The sequence below is a fragment of the Haplochromis burtoni genome, unplaced genomic scaffold, assembly GCF_018398535.1.
Source record: "Haplochromis burtoni strain Fernald_Lab_line unplaced genomic scaffold, NCSU_Asbu1 Contig_11, whole genome shotgun sequence".
NCBI lineage: Eukaryota > Metazoa > Chordata > Actinopteri > Cichliformes > Cichlidae > Haplochromis > Haplochromis burtoni.
This window is the reverse complement of record NW_024582372.1, coordinates 2,776,675-2,799,229: the sequence shown is the minus strand read 5'-3', so window position 1 is coordinate 2,799,229 and position 22,555 is coordinate 2,776,675. Positions and strand designations below refer to the sequence as shown.

The 22,555-nt window shown below is 40.2% G+C and overlaps 2 protein-coding genes and 1 long non-coding RNA gene across 4 annotated transcripts in view; all 3 read right to left on the bottom strand.

The window, feature by feature from the left end:
* LOC102310487 (hexokinase HKDC1) overlaps positions 1-7,524 on the bottom strand; it is a 15,186-nt gene extending 7,662 nt beyond the window's left edge. The window contains exons 1-13 of the mRNA XM_005915106.2: positions 6,949-7,524; positions 5,606-5,768; positions 5,316-5,473; positions 5,095-5,217; positions 4,864-4,959; positions 4,587-4,686; positions 3,722-3,905; positions 2,415-2,570; positions 2,101-2,334; positions 1,095-1,236; positions 834-990; positions 500-648; positions 180-299 (exon numbers count right to left, since the gene is read on the bottom strand). Coding sequence (XP_005915168.1) covers positions 180-299; positions 500-648; positions 834-990; positions 1,095-1,236; positions 2,101-2,334; positions 2,415-2,570; positions 3,722-3,905; positions 4,587-4,686; positions 4,864-4,959; positions 5,095-5,217; positions 5,316-5,473; positions 5,606-5,768; positions 6,949-7,011 — 1,845 coding nt within the window. The 5' untranslated portion in view covers positions 7,012-7,524. The remainder of the gene's footprint in view (positions 1-179; positions 300-499; positions 649-833; positions 991-1,094; positions 1,237-2,100; positions 2,335-2,414; positions 2,571-3,721; positions 3,906-4,586; positions 4,687-4,863; positions 4,960-5,094; positions 5,218-5,315; positions 5,474-5,605; positions 5,769-6,948) is intronic.
* A 125-nt stretch (positions 7,525-7,649) lies between these two features.
* supv3l1 (SUV3-like helicase) lies at positions 7,650-15,209 on the bottom strand. Its single transcript, XM_005915110.3, has 16 exons — positions 14,765-15,209; positions 14,479-14,556; positions 13,828-13,935; positions 13,619-13,733; positions 13,357-13,525; positions 13,097-13,208; positions 12,670-12,747; positions 12,494-12,585; positions 12,200-12,380; positions 11,337-11,430; positions 11,055-11,174; positions 10,864-10,963; positions 10,694-10,774; positions 9,418-9,594; positions 8,783-8,931; positions 7,650-8,622 (listed from the first exon to the last, which is right to left on the bottom strand). The coding sequence occupies exons 1-16, from the start codon at positions 15,042-15,044 to the stop codon at positions 8,202-8,204; spliced, it is 2,355 nt and encodes a 784-aa protein (XP_005915172.1). The 5' UTR covers positions 15,045-15,209; the 3' UTR covers positions 7,650-8,201.
* Positions 15,210-17,952: 2,743 nt separating this feature from the next.
* On the bottom strand, positions 17,953-22,482 carry LOC106633679. Of its 2 annotated transcripts, none has more exons than XR_001337043.2 (4): positions 21,584-22,482; positions 20,706-20,798; positions 20,126-20,479; positions 17,953-20,095 (listed from the first exon to the last, which is right to left on the bottom strand). It is a non-coding gene; the product is annotated as a transposable element Tcb2 transposase (long non-coding RNA). The 2 variants fall into 2 exon arrangements; XR_001337044.2 differs by having other exon boundaries at positions 20,706-20,787.
* Positions 22,483-22,555: the final 73 nt, after the last annotated feature.

Below are 22,555 nucleotides of genomic sequence, written 5' to 3'. Positions count from 1 at the left end.
CCCCAAACCCCCACGCCTGCCCCGGATCCACTCAGGGGCAGCCAGGCCACCAGGCCAGGGCATACTATTTCTAATTTAACCACTTTGATACAAAGTCTAGCTTATTGTGTTTTACTGCTTCACTGTAAAATAAGGTGCAGCCAGGTTTTCTGTGGCTGCAACAAACGATTTTGACGTACCGTGTCAATGGCCGTCTGCTCACAGGGGAAAGAGAAGGTGAAGCCTGCTGGAAGATGTGCTTTCTTCATCCCCATGTAGTCCAGGAAGTCACTCACGTATTGCGCTAAATGATCAAACAGCTGGAGACAAACAGAGAGAGAAAAAAACAAACAAACTGTGTGTTAGATTTTCAGTTCTGTTTTAGAAGAATTCAACCCTACCTCATTTAGACAACACTGTCAGCAGTGTACAACTTCTTATAATTAATTTAATTACTTAATGACTAAACCCAGTTTGATGCTTTCTGTCAGGGTGCTGACGGTATATGCATGTTTCTCACCTCTTCTCCTGTTCCCTGCATTATCTCCAGCGGTACGGTGTAGATTTTATGGTAAAGCCGTGTGTTGTTTTGAAGGCCTTTCTTGAATTTGACCAGCATAGCTCTGAAGTTGGTTCCTCCCAGATCCAAAGCAAGATATTTTCCACGCTCTGGTTAAAAAAATAATAATTATGATCTTTGTTTATATTTTAAAAATACAAACTTCCTAAAAAAGTTTTTAACAAAGTAGTTACATCTTTGCGAAAGCTAGAGGTGACGCTGAATGTATTGATTGTGTAGCTGCTGTTTGGGTTTGATTAAGAGGCCTGTAAGAACGTCAGCGTTTGTCTCTGACCTGTGCCATCAGGTGTATGGTAAACGTAAGAGGGCAGCATCTTAACTGCTGAGGGGCCTTTGTTCTTTAGCCCTGCCTCCAGCCCTGCTCTCATCGTGGCCTTGACCAACTGGAGCTGCTCTTGACTCAGTTTGAAGGGAGCCAGTGTCTCATCCACCTGGAAAACCAGAGATACTGTTTATCAAATATTTAAGCCCTTCTTTTTTATTTCACCTGTGAAGAATCACACAAACACAGACATACAACTTGCAGCGCTCTAACCTGTCTCTTCCGTGATGCCAAGCGTTGGGCAACTGCTGTTACCAGGGCAGCCCCTTTGCTGCTGCCGCTGTCCGAGAGGACAAATCTAACCTGGCACTCAGGAAGCAACCGGCGCACCACCTTATGGAGACGTTTAGCATACCTGGAATAGAAGTGACAGAAACACAAAACATTCGATATTTCATCAGGCTATTTTAGATGTTTGTTAAGAAGTATTTATATTAGTGATCTGCAGCTCATCAAGTAAGAGAGGACATGATGCTGTTATGTCCAAACTCTTCATCAAGGCCTTGTTTGTTGTGTTGGGTTTGCTGACTTTATCAGAGGTGATCAGGGCATCACTATCATACACATCATCCACTGGATTCTAAAGTTCTGTTTTTCAAGCTTTGTCAGGATTTTTTTCACTCACTGAAAGTGATGATTGGGATGCTGAGATGCTAAAACCATGACTGAGACCTCAGGTCAAAGAGCAAAGAAGCCACGGCAGGTTTTCCATAGGCTTCTATACAGGCTTCTTTTTATCCACTGCTGGCCATCAGAGAGATTTAGGCAATTCCACAGAGCCAGAATAGTCCATCTTTTATTTACAGCCTATAGTTGAGGTCAAATTGTGCACATGAGGATTCTCATTGTGTGTGAGTGGTGAGTGCAGTGCTGAGCTGTGGTACTGTGTGGTTGATGTTAGGTTAAACTCACGTGTGACAAATTTACCCCAATCATTTAACAGCTTATGTCTTTGGTTATTTATTTAATCCATTGCTTAACTCTAGTTTCTACTCAAGGCTTTTTGTCAGTGAAGTTTAATTGATTTTGCTTCAAACTTTTATTTATTTTGGATTTTTTTAAAAATATCAGAAACTTTTTACAGCAGCCATTAGCCATAGTTAGAAAGGAAGAGGACTGTTGAGAGTACTGGCTCTTTTTGTGTTTTATCAGTTACATATTTATTAATCTCAGTAGTTGTAAACTAATATGGGTTTGAGTGATTTCCACACTGACTTACTGCGGATGTGTCTTGTACACAGTTCCGTCCACTCCCACAGTGATCCTCAATGCCCTCAAATGCCGGTTTTGCTTGATTCGGGTTAAGATGGCAGCCAGCCCCGCGGCCACCAGATTGGAGGACCTGAAGGACACGATGGTGCTGACGTGTTGAACAGCAACGCAGTCATCTTGTGATGGGTTCAAACCGAGCTCCACGAGAATATCTCTGGTGTTCTTCAGACCATTTTTGTACCTGAGACAAATGAATATTTATGGCATTCATGCTGTTTTTGGACAGATGCCAGGCGACCAAGAGAGATAAAGACAACTTACTCATCCATGGCAGCCACGTGTGCTGTGGTTATCTTCCCTTTGGTCCTCAGGGCATCAGGCACGAGTCCATCAAACAGCTGTCCCAGTTTAGCCATCTTTAACACAACCAGCCTCACTAGCTCACCCAGATACATCCCACTGACCATCTTCTCAAAGCTACAATAGACCAGAAAAGGGTAAAAGGTTTATACAGAGTTCTACAGTACTGAGCAAACATCTTAAGCCACTCATTTCTGAAAGCTCTTCAGAGTTTTTCTTTAGATATTCGTTGCTTTTTCACTTTTTAGTCCCGTCCTTGTATCAGACACTTTTTCAATTAATGTTTTTTTTTTCCAGTTTGATAAGCCAACAATGGACATTTGTTCAAGCATTAAAAATACACCTAACTGAAGGGATGAACCAGCGCTTTGTAACCAATTTTAAATTGAGCCGTTTGTTAGCCTGTCACAAAAAACTATTTCCCATTTCATTAGTTGAATCTATGAAAAATCCCCAAAATGCCACAGGTTGACAAGCATAAAATGGTAATATTGAACCAAGAAGCTGAGACCCAAACAGCTAGAACTGAAAAGCTGGCATTTCTCAGCACGATGTGCAGTGTGTCCTTAAGAAAACTGGAAACTGGACAAGTGGAGGACAAAAAAAAAAAGCATGAATGCTAAATCGACATCAGAAGAACATTATCCAAAAGTCACGTATGGCAAAATACACAAAAACTGGACTGAAAATTAGTATCAACAGGATTTATGGAGTGAGTAATCCAAATTTGAAAGTTGGTTTAATTGTGAAGCTGGATGGAGATGATCAGAAGAAAGGTACAACAGTGTGTGTCTATAGCCATCTGTAAAATATGGTGGTGCCTGTCATTGCTTGGGATTGCATTTCAGCAGGCTGCGTTGAGGATTACAAATACAGAAAAAATACCATCAGATCAGATTTTGACACCATGCAATAACATTAGGAAAGATTCTGATTGGCATCTGTCTGATTATCAGCATGATAATGATCCCAAACACACTCCCACTTGGAACAGTATCAGTCATGGACTGGCCTCCCCAAAACCCAGACCTTAACATTACTGAAGCAGTGTGTGATCTTCTTGGCAGAACAAAAGGCAGCCATCATCCAAAGAAAAGTCCTCCAAGAAGCCTGGAGAACTATCCCTCACTCTAAGAAATTACAAGAAAACTTCCCTAAGAAAGTTGCACCTATTTCAAATTTATCTTTGGAAGTCATAAAGAAATGAAGGACGTCTTAATGGACACACTATTTTATATCAAAAGAAAAGACAAAGCTGCTTTCCTTACATTTGTTTTCCAGGATTGATAGAGGTTGCATCAACATCCTGATCAAACTCTGTTATGTAATCACTCAGGGCCCCATCGTCCCCAAAGCCTCCCCACTCAGTGTTCACACACATCCTGCCCTCGTCTCCCTCCACCAGGTCAACATGACGCAGCTCCTCCATGTAACACGCGTTGGTGCCTGTGCCTGTAAGCACCCAAACACACAGGATACATAGACTGATTCCATTAAGATTACTACAATAAACAGGATACGTTAATGGTTCTATATGTCTATACTTCACATCTAATTCAATATCCACACATGCACAGCAAACCACCAGAGGGAGCAAGATGACTATGGGTAAGTGTGCTTTGTCTTCTCTTGCAAAATATTGTCATTGTTTCCATGTGTTTGCACAAAAAACATAAATAAGAATTAATCTAAAAATATTTAAACGTGTTTTGCAAAAGTTAAAACACAAAGTTTGGAGTAGATTTGCAGAATCAGAGTTATTGATGCCTTTTGCATTTACAGTCAGCACTATTTCCTGTCACTAATATGCAGTTGTCATTGATTAGATAATATCTATTAGCTATGTTTAGATAATTATGCATCAATCGTAAGGGCTCCAAAGGCTCCCTAGATAAAAAAGAAACCAGAATAAAACCTAATTTATAGTACAGAATTTTGGTTTCAAATTTTTTCTAGTTTTAATGCAGAACATTTGCTTTGTTTTACTGAACACTGGATAACTTTATGCTTATTTAAATGAACTACAGAAGAAGTTTAGAGTGATGGCTGCTCATGTACATGTCACACACATACAAAACAATAGTTTCTGTAAAAGGACACAAGAGACTAGTTGAATTATGTGAATCTACTTACCAATGATGAGCCCTACATCGCAGTACTGATCATCAAAACCACAGGTCATCATTGTCGCCACAGTATCATTAACCATCGCTAACACTTCTATGTCCATTCCCTGCAGAGGGCGTTATTAAAGAGATAAACCAGGTTATACTGTTCAGTTTACATAGTGGGTGTCAGATGGGTTCAACTCTTTATTTTTCCACTTCATCTTACATTATATTTCTCATCATGTCTCGGTTTCTGCAGATAGTTTATGGGTAAATTATGGAAGCAAACACTGGCAACCCACCCCAGTTCTGTCAATAGCCTCTCTGAGAGCCTGGACCACATCTTTCCCCTGAAGGCCTCGAGCCCGGCAGTTCTTACTCCAGCTCAACAGTAATCCCTGCAAGAGGAAAAAAATGGTTTGAATGATTATGGGATCTAAATCTAAAAAGACAGACAGATGTCAGCACGTGGAGTATAACACACTACAGGTACAGCTCATGAAAACCAGATGTCTCGATGTAGAGAGTCATACCTTATCCAAGCGGGTCTGTTCGCAGGGGAAGGAAAAAGTGAATGCCAGAGGATGTTTCTTATCCAGACTGATGTTCTTTACGTGAAGAAAGTCCTTCAGAGATTCTGACACATGGTCAAATAACTACATACACAAAGACAATGAAGAGGGAGAAGTTCAAATCTCTTCTTCTTGCTTGTTGAATCCTCCTCAAATCTACTTTCAGATCTTTTTATTCTTACCTCTGGTGCTCTCCCATTGAACAGCTCCTTTGACATAGGGTATATCTTCTCCTCCATCTCCACTCCTCCCTTCCTGACCCCCATCCCCTCTCTCACCTTAACCTGGAGCACCTTAAACTTGGAGCCTCCAAGATCCAGTGCCAGAAACTGTCCCTTCTCTGCAAGAGTGGTTGAAAGAGAAGGAAGATCTTTAATCTCTTGCTTTTACTTCAAAACAATGGCAGTCTTCTTCTTCTTTTTTTTAAGATCTGCCCAGCAGCCCTAATAAAAGGGACATTAACACGAGTAACCTGAGCCATCAGGAGTGGAGCGGACATGTGTCGGCAGCATTTTTACAGCTGCAGCGGCCGAACTTTCAGCTGAGAGCCCCTTCTTCATTTCAGCCTGGAAACGAGCTGAGATATCAATTAACTGGTCATCATGGAGGCGCATTGCATGCAGAAACCTGTCGACCTGAAAGAGACACAGAACACAGAGAGCAAAACAAAGTGAGATGTACCGCTGGATTTTCACTCGAACAAGAAGGGATGAAAGAGAGAAAAATGTATATTTCTCTCTCTCTCATTTGTATTTTGTGGACTTTCTTATTAGGTGTCAGACTAGTTTTGCTTCTCTCATTCAGTTACTTTTCTTTTTATATCCTCTGTTACTGTTACATGCCTCATCACAGCTTTATAATATTACATATCAAAATTCACCAGAATCAATTTGAACATCTGATCAACAGAGAAAAAGTTTAAAAAAGCAACTTTTTTCTTGTATTTCAGATATGAAGGATTTTTTTTCATGTATCTGTGATGTCTTTTCGCATATGTTTTGAATTTTGGGGTTAATAATCTGAATTTGAAACTCAGTGATGTTGTAACAGTAACTCAACATGCCAAACTGTCTCTGTAAATGAGTTAGGAAGTAGTACAAAACAAAAAAGCTGAAGATCATCAGCCACACCCCGTGTGCTGTATTCACAGCTGAACCGTCGCCGTGGAGCATGTGCTCTTAGGACAACACCCTGAGGTTTTACGATATAAGTGCCAGAGTGTGAGTGTAGCGTGAGCGAGGACAGTGTGATTGTAGGAGTGTCCATACTTTGTCCCGGGTGAAAATGTGCGATCCAATGTGGACTAAGAGGAGCAGCGACACTGCCAGGGAAAGTTGTTAATGATTGTTCAGATAAAGATAAATGGTGACACAGTGACTAATGATCCCACATTTCACCTTGATCATTTATATTACTCTACTGACTTCTGCCATGTCTCGTTGACTTAATTTTAGTCACGTGCATTTCTGCAAATCCTCAAAGAAATCATCAGAGATTTGTCCTTCTTTTAATCACTTTCTCTTTCTGGATAAATCCTGATAGAACTGCCTAAGAAGTAAATCAGGAAACAACACATTAGAAGAGTAAGTTTGTCATTGGTGGCAAATATATCTCTGATGATTAATGTAGCGAGTAGAGTTGCATTTAAAATACGATTTCCAATCAAGAGCATAAATTCAGTGCATTAGCAGCTTACACTTTCATAACTGAGAAGACTTTAAATAACTGTAGAGCTTCAAACCCCCTCATTACCAGGGCTGTATTAATTATATGCACTGTTTGAAACAGACTTGTGTTTGTGTGTGTAGCACTCACCATCTTTGTGGGATCCTCCTGGAGTTTGGAGAAAAAGAAGGAAATGAGATGAACAGCCAACATCTTCACTGATAAGAATCACCACAAAGTCTTCCAGCTATTCTTTGATACTGTCAGCGTGTGTGACAGGTGAACACACTTCACTAAAATAAGGAAAAATGTGTTTTCCCCCCAATCCTTTCCACTCTGCTAGGTGTTATTTCTTTTTACGTTTGTGCTCTCATTGTCTCTTGCTGAGTCCACTGAGCAGATACCAGCCTCTGCACTAATTCAATGATTAACAGCAAGCACAACCCCCTTTCTACAATCATTTCCTTTAATGTGTCAGATACAGGCTTGCTTAGTGTTTTCGTCATAGTTGCTCGAGTGACTTTTCCTAAACTTTGAACTGAAGATTTTAGGAAACGCTAAAATATTTGAAATCCCCCCTGCGATGCACTGTAAGTGATGCACCTTGACCTCATTAGACAAATTTGTAAGACAAATTAATAATGCAAAAAAAATAATAAATATATTATAAAATACACAAACTGCATGTATGCACTGTATATTTTGGGAATAAATATATTTTTAAAAAAGGAGACAGTATATATTATGTTGCAGTAAAACTCCATTTTAGAAAACCTTCTTCAGGCTCTTTTTGTTTCCATCCCCTTGCATGAGCTGCAAATCACATTGACACAGAACACTACAAACATCAACACGTTTAAAATACTGTTTAATATCATATCATTTCAAGCATACAAAGAGAAAAATATGACATTTCATCTGAATAACAGGCCTGCACCCAGTTCAAGCTCTCACTTTTTTCCTCAGTTAAAGAAATGTTCATAGAAATTACGTGTTAGAGTCTGACGACTGAGAAAACTTCAAGCATTTAATGAACTACAGTGTCTTCTGGTGTCAAAAATTCTACTGAAACAGCACATTTGACAATGATGTCTGTCAGTTATTGGTTTCACAAAGAGGACATCTCTCACAGACACTTGATCCTTCATAGACAGAGAGACTGGAGCTAGAAACATTTTCCAGCTTTAGTGAGTTTGTACATTTGTTGAATGGAAGAAAACATTTGGTTAGATCTGTAGCACAGGAACAAGGTGGTTTTTTTTAGTTTTAACGCTGGAGGTCAAAGCTTACTGGGATACTTTCAGTGCTAGAAGGAGTTCTCACATCTGTCTTAAATGCTTAAAACATCAACAAATGCTGATGTCTGTTTTTTGCTCTTCACTGAAGCAAAATGAAAAGCTTCGTCATTTCTTCTTCTTTTTCCTTTTCCCTTTGTTATTAACCTGATGCTCCAGATCAAGTGCCCTCTGACTGCTGTTGTCTTGCTTCTGATCTTTAGACCATTCCCTCTGCAGCTGCTGGAGCAAATCGGGCGTCAACAGCCCGTCTCTCACCAGACGACTAGCCAGAGAGCTGTCCATCATCTGTCCTGAGGCTCTCTGTCCCCTTTGACCTCTGCTTCCAGTCAAAAAATGTGTGCTGCCAGTTCCCCTTCCTGTCTGGCCATGCCTGTTGCTCTGCGCCTGCAGTGGGTCAGTGACTGTTGTGTCAGAGGCTCTGATGAGCCGGGTGATATTTCGCACACCCTGCTGGATGATATCATCAAGTTCCCGCTGGATTTCTCTAATTGAGGCAGTATCTGGAAACATGTCCATGAAACGGTAGCTGCGGAGGCACGTAGACACAGATAAAGAGGATTAATATGGCAAAACTGGAAATTACGACAACAAAGAAGAGTTCATACAAACAAACACATCGTGATCGCATATTAAAAAGGCATAAAAACAGGTGAGGCAACTTGCCAAAGGTGGAAATATAAAGCTACCTTAACCAGAGGTAGAGATCCAACACGTCATGGACAGCTTCCAGGTGAACCAGGTCTTTAATGTTTTTAGGTGGAGCCAGAGGCCAGCTGATGTGGCGACAGACCCAGTCAAACGTCAGGGGTTCGTCTCGACTGAATTGACGGGCAAACTGGAGAAGAAACATGATTGATCCATCAACAGTGCAGATGACATGCTGTACACACTCAGATAATAAAGTAAATGTTAAGCGTATACTTTATTTGTGTTGAACACAGTTTTAGTATTTATTATCTGATCACAGTTTTATTTACAGAACCAAATTACCTTCTATAGGTGCATCGCTATTGCTCTAAACTAAATACTGGGAGCCTTAGCACACATGAACAATAGAAATACGCAGAACTTAACCCTTAACCTCAAAGGTTGCTCATTCATGGGAATTTTATCTACTCTTCTTTTATCAGTTTGATAAGACCATAAAAAGAATCAGGTGTGACAGGAGGGTTATTACACCAATGCCTCACTGGGTCAACTTCCTTACCCTCGTTTCATCATTTTTACTCTCCTCATCAGCACCCTCTACTGCTCACTCCTGTCCTTCCACCATTAACCTTAAATCTCTGCAGCCTTCTAATGTCTACATCCACTCACTCACCTTAAGGAAGGAGGTACATACAAAAGGCTGCTTTTTGTTGATGGGAGCAGTGCAGAAGACGTAGCGTGACCTCAGGTTAAGCGGTATGTGCTGAATCATGTCCGCCAGAAACTTAAAGTCGTCAATGTTGCAAACAAAATACAAACCGTCCACCTGAGAGAGGCTGACGAATATGTCCTGAGAAGGGGGCGAGAGAACGAGAGCATTTACAATCTTGAATAAGACGTGGCTTTAAAATGTCGAACAGTAAAACTGAAATAGAAAACGTGCATTTTCCTTTATGTACCCATTCACAGCTTAAACACATTTGTATTAGGGTGCATTTTGCGTCATCATTTCAGCACGCATGCTGGACTTTAAAAAGGAAAGTTTGCTATTAGAGTCTTCAAAAAATAATAAAGAAATAAACTAATGACGATCCTTTGCTTTTAGTTTTAGCGGGTCTGCGCTGAAACACAAAACAATATTTAACTTTCATTTTTGCTACAAAGGGGAAACTGAAAATATTAGTGCTGTCAATAGATTAAGAAAAATTAACCAATTAATCGCAATTACTTGATCAATAGCCTGGTTGCAATTACTTTTTTTAACGTCATATTTAAGCTTGTAACTGACATTTATGCAATATAATGAAGTAAATGCAGAATAAACAAAGAATGTGTGCTTAAAAAGAGAAGTTGAATAGTTTTCTTCAATCTTTTAGCACAGGTTAAAAATGCGCATGCAGTTAAAACTTTTAATCGCGTTGACTGTGATGGCGGATAATCTGCGTTAACGCGTAAAAATACTTTTATGCTACTAAAAAATTACAAGAGTTTTGTCATGAAAATGTTCTTTTATCAAATGATTTCATGTAGTGTAATATAGAAAGGATACATGCAGCAGTCAGTTGTATTTGTTTACATTTAGGCATTTCAGATCTTAAGTCTTAACCAGACTTAAACAGACTTTTTCAGGTGGTTTCACAAACTGTTGAGGAAAAAAACAGCGACTAACAGTCCCAAATAAAAACATGCAGCTCCTGAAAAATTCACACTACAGTAAAATACCAGCTTCTGTTTCAATCTAAAGACTGCTCAGGCTTTATTTTACCACATTACCAACTATTTAACCTGTCTCAGTAAACTCTACTCACTGATGAAGACCATGAAATGTAGCTGGAAAACTACAAATCTTTCCCCCGTTTTTATGTATTTATTTTTTATTCTGCTGTTTGAAGGTCTATAATGAACATTTCAATTCTCGCACTGATCACTAAACGAGTGGCTCTACTCACAACAAGGTTGGACAGCGTTGCATCGGGCAGATGGTAAGCAAACATCTCTATCTGCTCTGCAGTTGGATGGAGTCCTGCAGTCTGAGGCAATCAATTGGAGTATAAAATGAGAAAGATGTGTTATTGCAGGAATGCTGAAAGTAGATTGTGTTTGTGTGTAAAATGATCACCTCTATAGGATCAACAGAGTGACTGAGTATTTCTTTGAGGACGGGGAGATCGTCTCTGTGCATGGTTGTAACTTCTCCCTCTTTAAACTTGGAGGAGAACCTGCAACAGGTGGCAGAAGATGGAGTTTAATATAGTGGCCTAACAGAAGCTCAAAGGGATTGTCTGCATTGTTGTATCAAAGGAGGCTGACCTCCCAGCCCGGCCAGCAATCTGCAGAGCCTGAGAAGTGCTGATGGTCTCCATCTGTTTCTCCCCTTTCTCATTAACGTTAGGCTTCACCAGACTGTTGAAGATGATGCGTTTTATACTCCTGGAGAGAGAGAAGGGGCGGTAGGGTGAAGTAAAACAGAAAGGTAAGCACACAGATGAACAATATCCTATATGGCAGAAAGCATGCAACCACTTGAAAGAGAAAAAAAAAAAAGATTGATATGGCTCTAAAAATATTCCATAAAGTATGTTTTGCACTTACAGGTTAAGCCCCATGCCTATAGCATCTGTAGCAACCAGAATCTTGCAGGGGTCATCAGGGTCATTAAACTTCTTTGCCTGGGACAGCTTGGTGCCTGTAAATCAGAATTTTGACATTTAACCATTTTTCTCCTAAAAATTGACTAAACTGATTTATTGGCTCAGTTCTACACAAAGGCATACACTCACTGGCCATTTCATTAGACAGACCTCTTCAGGTGCTCATTAATGAGTTGCATTTACCCATGTTACGCATTTTAAAAAATGTCATCTGGTCTTTTGAGTCACCAGTTTTGCTTGGACGTTCATTGGATGGTTGGGTCAGAATTTTGCATAAGCAAGACGAAACCATGGATGCATCCTGCCTTGTAACAATTGTTCAGGCTGGTGGTTGTGTTATAGTGTGGGGGGTATTTTCTTAGGCCCTTAGTACCATCTGAGCATTGTTTGAATGCCTGAGTACTGCTGCTGACCATGTCCATCCTTCTATGATCACAGGATACCCATCTTCTGATAGCTGCTTCCAACAGAATAAAATAAAAGCTCAAATAATCTCAAACTGGTTTCTAGAACATGATAGTGAGTTGACTGTTCTCATATAACCTCTACAGTCCACAATCCAACAGAGCACCTTTGGGATGTGGCAGAACAGGAGATGAACATCTCGGATGTTCAGCTAATAAATCCGCAGCAACTTTGTGATAAAAAGCTCTTCCAGCACCTTCTTTGATCTATGTCATGAAGAATTAAGACAGTTCTGAAGACAAACGGGGCTTCAACCCAGAACCAGAAAAGCGTACCTTAAGAAGTGACTAATGAGTGTAAGCATTCAAGTGACAAATATAAAACCACTCAGATACTCACCTGGAGGTAGGCTCCCATAAATTACAGCACATTCTTGCCCTCTGGCCTCGATCTGCCTGCTGATAGAATAGATGTCATTTTTACTAAAGCACACGATGCAGTCTCCTGGCCTCAGGTTGTCTAATGACTCCACAGCATGATCCAGTATTGAGAAAGGAGTTAGACGCTGGTAATTGTGAACCTGCAGAGAGAAGAAGACTGAGATGAGATGAGAAAAAGGGGATCGCCAGTGATGAGGTTAGAAACATCAGCCAAAATCTTTTCTTTCAGATGTCGCGTCCATCACAGTCTCACCTCCACCTCCTCTCCAGTGGTGAACATCAGCTCTTTGATAAAGTCTATGGCTGCAGGTTCCCCACACACGTGGATCTCCTCTGCACAGAGACCTGCACAAATGCACAGAATAATAAAGTAATTTAGGTTTAAAAAAATAATAATAATAATTACGTTTCTGAGTATGTTGTACAAACCCAGCAGAGCTCTGGTCCATGCCCATCCTCTGGAAGGATCTCGGATCATTTGAATTTCGTCGATTACAGCAACCTCATCTATAAACACATAAAACTGAGGTCAAAATCTACCTTTTAATCAGTTAACATACACAAAATTTCAATAACTACCTTATATGAATTGATAACCTCTCCATTTTCTTTTTTAAAAATATATTCTTTTTTTTCAGATTAGACAAATGTATCCTTCCTAGATCAAGGTTTCAAACTTCATTCAGAGCCATCCTTTATAGTTTAATCATACGTGGTTATAAGGGGAATATTTGTTTCGCGTGACAGATTATTTATTAACATCACAGAAACTCAGGTCAAAGAAAGAATATCAGAACAGTACCTAAAATATTGAACTGTATGTAAAGAACATTTACATTACGATTATCACACTTACACGGTGTAGTGACGCTGCACATCTCAATGGTGCAGGCCACATGACCAGCTGCTCGACCCTCTGGGTCCACGAAGGTCCTCTCCTCTCCAGTAACCAGGTCACATGGTACACCCTGAAGCACACAGAGAAAGTGCAATTAATGTCAGTATTAATAGAAACTAAGACACCTTGAGAACCTACACAATGTGACCTTTCTCCACACACAAACACACTAGGACACATGAAAAGACTGATGTTTACACAGGAGCACAGTTACGTACAGCATCGTTGCTCTTCTCAAAGATCTCGTGGGCCAGCAGCTTCAGGGGGCCACAGTACACACCAGACTTAGCAGCCAGGTAGCGTTGGATGGCATGGTAGGTTTTACCACTGTTAGTTGGCCCAGCGTGGAAAATCACCTTCCTCTGGATGGCACGAGCCTCGGGGTACCTGGCGAGCACATAAATATGGTTTGGTAGCGGAAGCCAGAAAGCTTCTTTTAATGCGACGTGTGTGGCGTTTGATCGGGTTTAAAATACACACCAGTTGGCCGGGACCCTGAGGTCTGAGATCTTTCTCAGGTCATCCATACAGTCCAACATGGGAAAGATGTGCTTGGCGTGACGCATGAAGTATGGATAGATGTCATCTATATGACCTGAAGAAAATAATACAGAAAAATATTTCTAAATATAACGGTCACTGAACAAACAGTTTCAACCAAGTAACAGTTACTCCATAAAGAGACAAACCTGCTCCACAGCAGATGTCGTTGAGGATGATGTGCAGGTCGGCAGGGAGCGACGTCATCTCTAGGATATACTTCCTGAAGCTGATGAAGGCCTGGTGGAACAGACGAGCTGCATGTGCATGGAGAGAAAACGGATAGCCAAAGATATCTGGTGTCAAATCTGTGCAAATTTCCCCGCTTGTGTAAAATTACAATTCTCTTCCTAGCTATTCATTCCGTTACTTTCCCATTGTTATGAGTATTGGATAATCCACTAAGTGTTGTCAATCAATTCTTTTATGCTGACAAAGAGAAGTTCCAGTCAAAAAGTTGTAGTCAATCATGATAACTAATGAGAAGATACTAGGCGTTGGCCATGTTATGTTAAAAGACACTGGAGAACCTTCAGCACCACTTATTAAAAGATTTAAGTGAGTCTATATATATATATATATATATATTTCACCCTGTGTGGATTAGAGAGAACCCTAAATAAATTCAAACCTTGATGAGTGTATGTAAAATTCTGACCACATCTGTATATAACCTATTTGTCAACATATAAACAAGGTTATTAGACAGAGGAAATCTCTTTCTGGCATATGATCACTGGCTTGTGGCCTTCCATGGCTAAATACACACGATCAACAGATGACAAGTTTATTTTCCTCACCATCCAAACCCGAGTCCGCTGCCAGCTTCTGCATCTCTTTCCTTTTGTAAAACCGATTCAGAACCTTCAGCAGCTCATCTGAATCACAGACACAAACAGCAGAGACGATGTTGCATCATCTGAGAAAATCACCCCCACCTTTATAATCATTCGCAACCAATAGAACAAGTATACACTTTAATAAATAAAAAAATGTTAAAAAAACAAAAGACAACACCCAGTATTATCTTGTACATTATTAAGTTCAGAGTAGTTTAACTGACCAACTTAGGTTTCGTTTACTCACTTTTATCCAGCGGCTGGGTGAGCTCTATTCCCACACCGCCGTCTGCCGAGGCGTCTGCCTTCAGGGAGACGGGGACAAACAACGAGGTGTCCGGAGGTTTCGGAGAGGAGCTGTTAGATGAAACATCCCTGCTCCAGACCACTGTACCGGGTCGATGCTGTCCCTGTAACAAACTAGATCCAGAGGACGCATGACAGCTGCTGGTGGTGATGCGAGGGGTCCGGGAGTTAAAGTGACGCTGAAGCCGAGAAATGAAACAAACACAGCGGTTCACCGACATGTCGGCTGTGGGCGAGATCCTCAAGGACTACACAAAGTTTGCCAGGCTCACTCCATACGACCAGGTAAGTGTGAATAAATGGCTCACACAGCAACAGAGGACGGTCAACACACTCCTCTTCCTGACCTGCTGGTAGCACAACGTGCTGCAGGACCAGTCCGTATATAGGCCCCCACATATGTGCCTGAGTAAAAAGAAAAAAAATAAATAAATTGCTGTCGAGATTAATGATTGTATAATAGATAGACGACATGGTGTCACTTCCTCAAACTGTACTAAAACCAACAAATAAATCGAAAGTTTATGGGGAATATTATGTCACATACTTGGAGTTAGAGTCTGCGCAGTAGTGGTTTGGGGTGAAGTCGCTCCCTCCCACCAGTAAAACTGTTAAATGTGGATGGTTAAACTCCCTCCTCTAAGTTCCTGTTAGTAAATGATTTAATTGTTGATCGACATATTGGTTTGCTCTGTCTTACAGAAAGTTGGCTACAGCAGGATGATTATGCTAATTTTAATGAATCAAGGGTTAGAGTTAGATTAACTGGCAGAATCCTAGAACCACGGGCTGAGGAGGGGGAGTGGCAGCAAGTTTTCACACCAGCTTCTTTTTTCTTTTTCTTTTTTAAAATCAACCACAGACCCAGACGACTTTAATTCTTGTGAATGTCTTACTCTTAGCCTTGTCCTCTCTAACTGGGAACACTGATAACCAATTTTATTTGTTGTTATCTATTCCCCACCTGGCCTTTACTAAGATTTTCTCCTTCTCACTGTCTCTTTAGTACTTAGTTTAGTTAAAATAATTACTGTTGACGAATTTATCCATGTAGATGAAAATGTCAGAATCAATACAGCATTTAATCTAGTATTAGATTTATTTGGATTCTCGCAAAATGTAAAAGAGCCCACCCATTGGAGTCTGGAGCTTGTTCTGACATGTGCCATAGAAACTGAATATTTAATAGAATTCCTTGAAAACCCAATTTTGTCTGATAATTTCTTAATATCATTTAAATTTGCATTAATGGATTACACAGCAATGGGCGATCGTGGCTCAAGAGTTGGGAGTTCGCCTTGTAATCGGAAGGTTGCTGGTTAGAGCCCCGGCTTGGACAGTCTCGGTAGTTGTGTCCTTGGGCAAGACACTTCACCCGTTGCCTACTGGTGGTAGTCAGAGGGCCCAGTGGCGCCAGTGTCTGGCAGCCTCGCCTCTGTCAGTGCGCCCCAGGGCGGCTGTGGCTACAATGTAGCTTGCCATCACCAGTGTGTGTTAGGATGCCTGGGTCGTCAACCCAGGGCTTTTGAGTTTATATTATTTATACTGTCTAGTTTTTGGTTTCTTTGAGTTCTATCTAATGGCTTATGTCTCTGTCTTCTTTAGTTGCTCTGTCTCCCCTATCACCTGCATCCCCTTGTCTAGTTCGTGTCTATGTGTATCTTAAGTTCCTATATCCCCGTGTTCAGTCAGTGTTTGTGTCTGCCCTGTTCCCACGTCTCTGTTCCCTTTTGTTATAGTGCCTGCCCGTGAGTCTGTGTTATGTTTCCTGTTTTACTTTGAAAGTCCATGTCTGATGTTAATGTGTCTGGTTTTGCTTCCCCCTTGTCTCGTTAGGCCTGATTTGCCCCAGCTGTGTTTCCCTCCTGTTACCCATTCCCTGATTGCTCCACCTGTGTATTTAAGCCCTGTGTTTCTTGGTGTCTGTGTCGCGATCTACTGTTTTCCTAGCTGTGTGTTCTGTCATTTCTCCTGGTTAAGTTTGTTTTGTTATATTTTGAGTATTAAATTAAAGCCTTTTTTGAGTTCACGTCTGTCTCCGGAGTCTGCACCTTGGGTCCTATTCCTGCCTGCACACAGCCTCACCTAACAGTGTGTGAATATGTGTGTGAATGGGTGGATGACTGGTTGTGTAAAGCGCTTTGGGGTCCTTAGGGACTAGTAAAGCGCTATACAAATACAGACCATTTACCAATGGGGAAGACATTTTATTATAGTAGATGTCTTTTTGCTGTAACCAAATGTAACAATATAATTTCTCCTCAGTTACTTTCTTCAATACAGTGTGCCAACACAGTCACAGAGCTCTGTTGAAACAAGCTTTCCTTTAACCCTAACTAGTATTGACTTCACAAGTTTCTTCACAAACAAAATTTAACCATTAGAGAAAAAAATATTCATAATCATCTCACAGATGTATCATTATGTTCAGCCTTTACCACAGGCCTTTAAGGTGGCAGTTATTAAACCATTAGTTGAAAAGTCATCACTTGACCCAGTTGTCTTAGCATCTAACCAGATCCTTACGCTGAATGGCATTGTCTTGATCTACAGTAACATTGTGAGGAATCGTGGAGTCATTTTTGTGTAGTTAATGTGTTGTGTAGTCATTGTTGTGTTTTGTGTGTCAGTGAGGGCACTAATGAATGTCACATAGGCAGAATGCAACGTGAACACTGTCTCCAGGTGGAAAACAGAAGGAGTGATACACCTCCTGCTGTCAGGCCTGCAGGGTTTCTCCCTGTGGTGTTCTTCTCTCACTTGTGGTGGACATTTTTATTTTTTTACTGGCGCAAATAATTTGTGGGGCATCTTATTGTGACACCCGATTGTTCTCTCATTAAGTAGTATTTTTTTTTTTAACTTTTAACTAGTTTTAAAAATGTACAATTTATATTTGCATTTCAAGTTATGAAAATAATTTACTAAACATGTCTGTGGTTTCAGTAAAAAGAAAATATAACTACTACTAGGATTTTATGTTTTTGTGTGATTTCAAATCAGTTGTGTTAATACAGTATGTTAATGAAAAAATAACTGCAAATTCAGACATGTGAGGTTGTGCTGAAAAAAATGATACCAAGCAAGGCAAGGTAAAAAACAACAACAACAACCAAAAACAAAACAAACAATCAAAAGTAGCCAGAAATGGCCAATTATATTTTGGACCTCAGAATATTAATCCAACAAATCATGAAAAACTGTGTTACCACCTTTTAAATGTTCTACTTATTGGGTACATATTTATTTATTATACAAGCTATACATTACATAATATTAAAATTCACATGTTTAATGTAACTGAAATGTTTCATTATGTGGGCTACATGAATTAATAAAGAAGTTATAGACTATATTTATATGAAACATGGGTATACTTACTGCATTTTCCTCTTTATAACCATATGTAACACCTACATATGTGTTTAAAAAAAGGCTTTGATTTTGTTACCCCATTTGATTTCCATGCCACCCTTGAAAAAATTCTCTAGATCTGCCTGTTTTCACAAAGTATATAGTCAGGACTGGATCAGGTGACTCTGAATCCTCCCTTAGTTACACCACATTAGGCCTAGGCTGCTTGGGGCTTGCATTGAGTCTATCTTCTTCACTCAGCTATTTCAATCATGATGGGCTTATATACCACTCTGCATTAAATCATTAGTTATTATTAATCTCTGATGCTCTTCCACAGTGTTTCTTCTGTCCTCTCACTTTCCCCATGACCCCCAACTGGTTGCAGCAGTTGGTTGCCCCTCCCTGATGTCACAAACACTTCACATGATCCCCAGATAAAGCACAGAAGCTCTGGACTTCTACATAATGATGCTATATTCAGTCCTGTAGAAACTTATATTATTAAAATGTATATTACTGTCTCTTGATTACCTTATGCCAAATAAAACAAAAAAATACAAAACACTGTTCTACATTAAAGTTTTTAGTTCAACATACAAGTGAAGACCTTTGACCGTCTATCAGATTTTATTTAATGTTGTCAGAGAAAGATATCGTTTCACTTTCATGAAGGGGACTACATGTCAGTGTTAAAAGCAGAAGCCGTCTGTGATCAACAGCTATCTTATACACCAAATTCAGTTACTGTTTATGCTCCTGAATGTAAAGAGCAGCGTGTAAATGGTCAAAGATAAGGATATATACACTATTATTGCCAAAGCTATTTGCCTTCACACACATATGAACTTGAGTCCCATCCCATTCTTAATCCATTGGGTTTAATATGAAGTTGGCCCACCCTTTGCAGCTATAACAGCTTCAATTCTTCTGGGAAGGCTTTCCACAAGGTTTAGGAGTGTGTTTATAGGAATTTCTGACCATTCTTCCAGAAGTGCATTTGTGAGGTCAGACACTGATGTCGGACGAGAAGGTCTGGCTCGCAGTCTCCGCTCTAACTCATCCCAGAGGTATTCTATTGGGTTGAGGTCAGGGCTCTGTGCAGGCCAGTCAAGTTCATCTACACCAAACTCATTCATCCACGTCTTTATGGACCTTGATTTGTGCACTGGGGTGCAGTCATGTTGGAGCAGGAATGGGCTATCCCCAAACTGTTCCCACAAAGTTGGGAGCATAAAATTGTCCAAAATGTCTTGGTATGCTGAAGAATTAAGAGTTTCGTTCACTGGAAGTAAGGGGCCAAGCCCAACTCCTGAAAAACAACCCCACACCATAACTCCTCCTCCACCATACTTCACACTGGGTACAATACAGTCAGACAAGTACTGTTCTCCTGGCAACCGCCAAACCCAGACTTGTCCATCGCATTGCCAGACAGAGAAGCATGATTCACCACTCCAGAGAACACGTTTCCACTGCTCTAGAGTCCAGTGGCGGTGTGCTTTACACCACCGCATCCGGTGCTTTGCATTACGGTTGGTGATGTAAGGCTTGGGTGCAGCTGCACAGCCATAGAAACCCATTTCATGAAGCTCTCTACGCACTGTTCTTGAGCTGATCTGAACGCCACATGAGGTTTGGAGGTCTGTAGCAATTGACTCTGCAGAAAGTTGGCTACCTCTGCGCAGTATGTGCTTCAGCATCCACTTCCCCCGTTTTGTAATTTTACGTGGCCTCCCACTTCGTGGCTGAGTTGCTGTTGTTCCCAATCGCTTCCACTTTGTTATAATACTACTAACAGTTGACTGTGGAATATTTAGTAGTGAGGAAATTTCACGACTAGACCTGCTGGACAGATGGCATCCTATCACAGTACCACGCTGGAATTCACTGAGCTCCTGAGAGCGACCCATTTCTTTACATTTCTTTACATTTCTTTATTTTTCTTACAAATGTTTGTAGAAGCAGTCTGCAGGCCTAGATGCTTGATTCTTTTTTTTTTTCCAATCACTTCCTGTGGCCACAGAAGTGATTGGAACACACAAATTCAATGATTTGGATGAGTGAATACGTTTGGCTATAGAGTGCATCATGATACAAGTTACATTATTATATCATTCCTTTGTTTTTGTCTTTAACTTTCTCATTGAAGCAGCTTTTGACCTTTTTTATCAGTTAATTTTGGATTTACAGTAAATTCACTACAATATTAAATGAGTGTATTCAGCATTAACGGTTAAAATGTGGGAAGATTTGTCTGCTGTCACTGGATCGTGCTGAAGTCTGAATTTGAGGGCAGCTCCTGTAATCACAAACAGAAAAGAATCATCAATCAAATGTGAAGTTTATTCCTCAAAGCTGAAATGAAGTTTGATCCTTCTCAGTCCTCACACACTTCAGGTTCATAAGTTCTGAGCTTACATTTTTTTCAGTCTACAGTTTTGCTGACAGCTAACAGGTGGACTGTTTGTTAAAAAAAAAGACAAAGCTCTATAAATATAAACAGATTATCAAGTATAATATTTCACCTTCGAGTTGTTGATTTACAAAGATGAGCTGATGGGACAGGTTTCCAATCCTGGTTTAGTTGTGTTGCTGCATCAGGGTCATCTGCAGGAAAACTCAAAGAAACATATGGCGGTTTTATGACCACGTTTGAGCTGTTGCTTTAGCATTGAACAATATATATTAACGATTCATATTATTTCTCTCAAAGGATGTAAGCTGCACAGAGTACGGCACATGTAACTGTGTTAGCAACAAACTGAGATATTAGCTAGAGACTCGAGCTGATATTACAGGCAGTTTGTGAATGAATTAATACCGTGAGAATATTTTCAATCCCCTCAATATTTCATCTTTGGTGATTACAGCGTTTAATCTGTTCATGTGAGGTTGTAGAAGTGCATGACACGTTTGTTGTGTTCTAGTGTTACTGTTTGGAGAGAGGAAGCTGTAGAAGAGTCCAGCTCACTCATGTCACAGTAACGCATGATTTAGACTTCTGCAGGGAGTCTGCAGAACTAAGGGAAACACTGGTTTGTGACTGAGCAGTAGTGGTGTGCAGGATTGGAAATTTTGGTATTGATCTGATACCAAGTAATACAGGGTCAGTATTGCTGATACCAATACAGATATGTTTTTAGCCTCTAAACGCCTCATCTTAAACTACCTGCAGCCGGTTTGATCATCCTTCAGCTCCGTACAGTCAAAGCAATAGAGCTAATGTCTGGACTACAGCAGATACTTTAATTAGCATCAAAGCACAAGAGAGTGATTTCTGTATTCAGGGTAAATTCATTCATGTGCACAGATTAACTACTGAACAACAGCTTTCTCCCAACTGCTCTTCTTAGCTAGCTAAAGGCGTTTATTACTGATTAGCGTAGAAACACATTTAATTCACCCAAAAACTGCAACGACGCCTCAGGGCCTTCTGTCGGTTAGTCCGGTTTACTGCAGACCACCTCACCTCAGTTTGAACTGCCCCTGCTCTAGCTTCTTCTTCGTTGGAGGTCAATGGTGGTTGGCAAACCACACTTACAAGTGCATTACCGCCACCTACCTAGTGGATGGTGGACCTGCTGGGTGTTTCCCTCTTCAGTGCAGTGCAGTTTAAACCTGTGTCCTATTCTCAAGCGAGTAAATAACATCTCTTCCTCTGGGTTCCTTCCATATCCATAGAGTTAAATTTATTAAGAAAAATGTTTTTCCAACAAGTTTTATGCATCAACTTATCCAAAGACAGAAGCCTAAAAGAATATTCATTTTGTTTTATGGTATTTGGGGAATCAAGTATACTTTTAGCCATTATCAACCTACCTGCAGATAGAATTGAAGAATTAATTATTACACTAAATTGATCACAAAGACAGCCCACAGCATGACTTTGATTTTTCGAAGCTTTATTTCCTTATGTTCTCAACCATCCTATCCTTTTTTCAAACAGATGTGGCCCCACAGGCCTGTCAGATGAACTCAGGTACTCTTTCATCATCTCTCTGCAGAAATGCACTGGGTTAAAGTAATTTAAAATTGAATCCATTACTTGTTTAATAGTATTTAACAGAATTACTTTTAGCGGTTTTAACTGTGCCGGGACTACTGCTGAGCAATTACACTGACAGTAACCTAGTATTCTGATCAGCGTAAAAGCTACTGATTGATCCTGTAAATTACCCCCTGGTATATTTGTACCCTTGGTTGGAATTCATTGGTCTAAATGCACTTTCTGTCATCCTAAAGAAAAAAAAAAAAAAGTTCAGTATAAATCAACTTTATTTATGATTCATTTTTAGCTAGATATCTGTGTTTAGTGTATATATTTATATATGTATATATATACACACACACACACACATACACACACATTATCATA

Coding starts and splice junctions, on each gene's coding strand:
- supv3l1 (XM_005915110.3), bottom strand. CDS start 15,044: ATGTCGGTGAACCGCTGTGTTTGTTTCATTTCTCGGCTTCAGCGTCAC. Junction 11,431..12,199: donor TTATGGGAGCCTACCTCCAG/GTGAGTATCTGA, acceptor TCTGATTTACAG/GCACCAAGCTGTCCCAGGCA. Junction 11,175..11,336: donor ATAGGCATGGGGCTTAACCT/GTAAGTGCAAAA, acceptor CTCTCTCTCCAG/GAGTATAAAACGCATCATCT.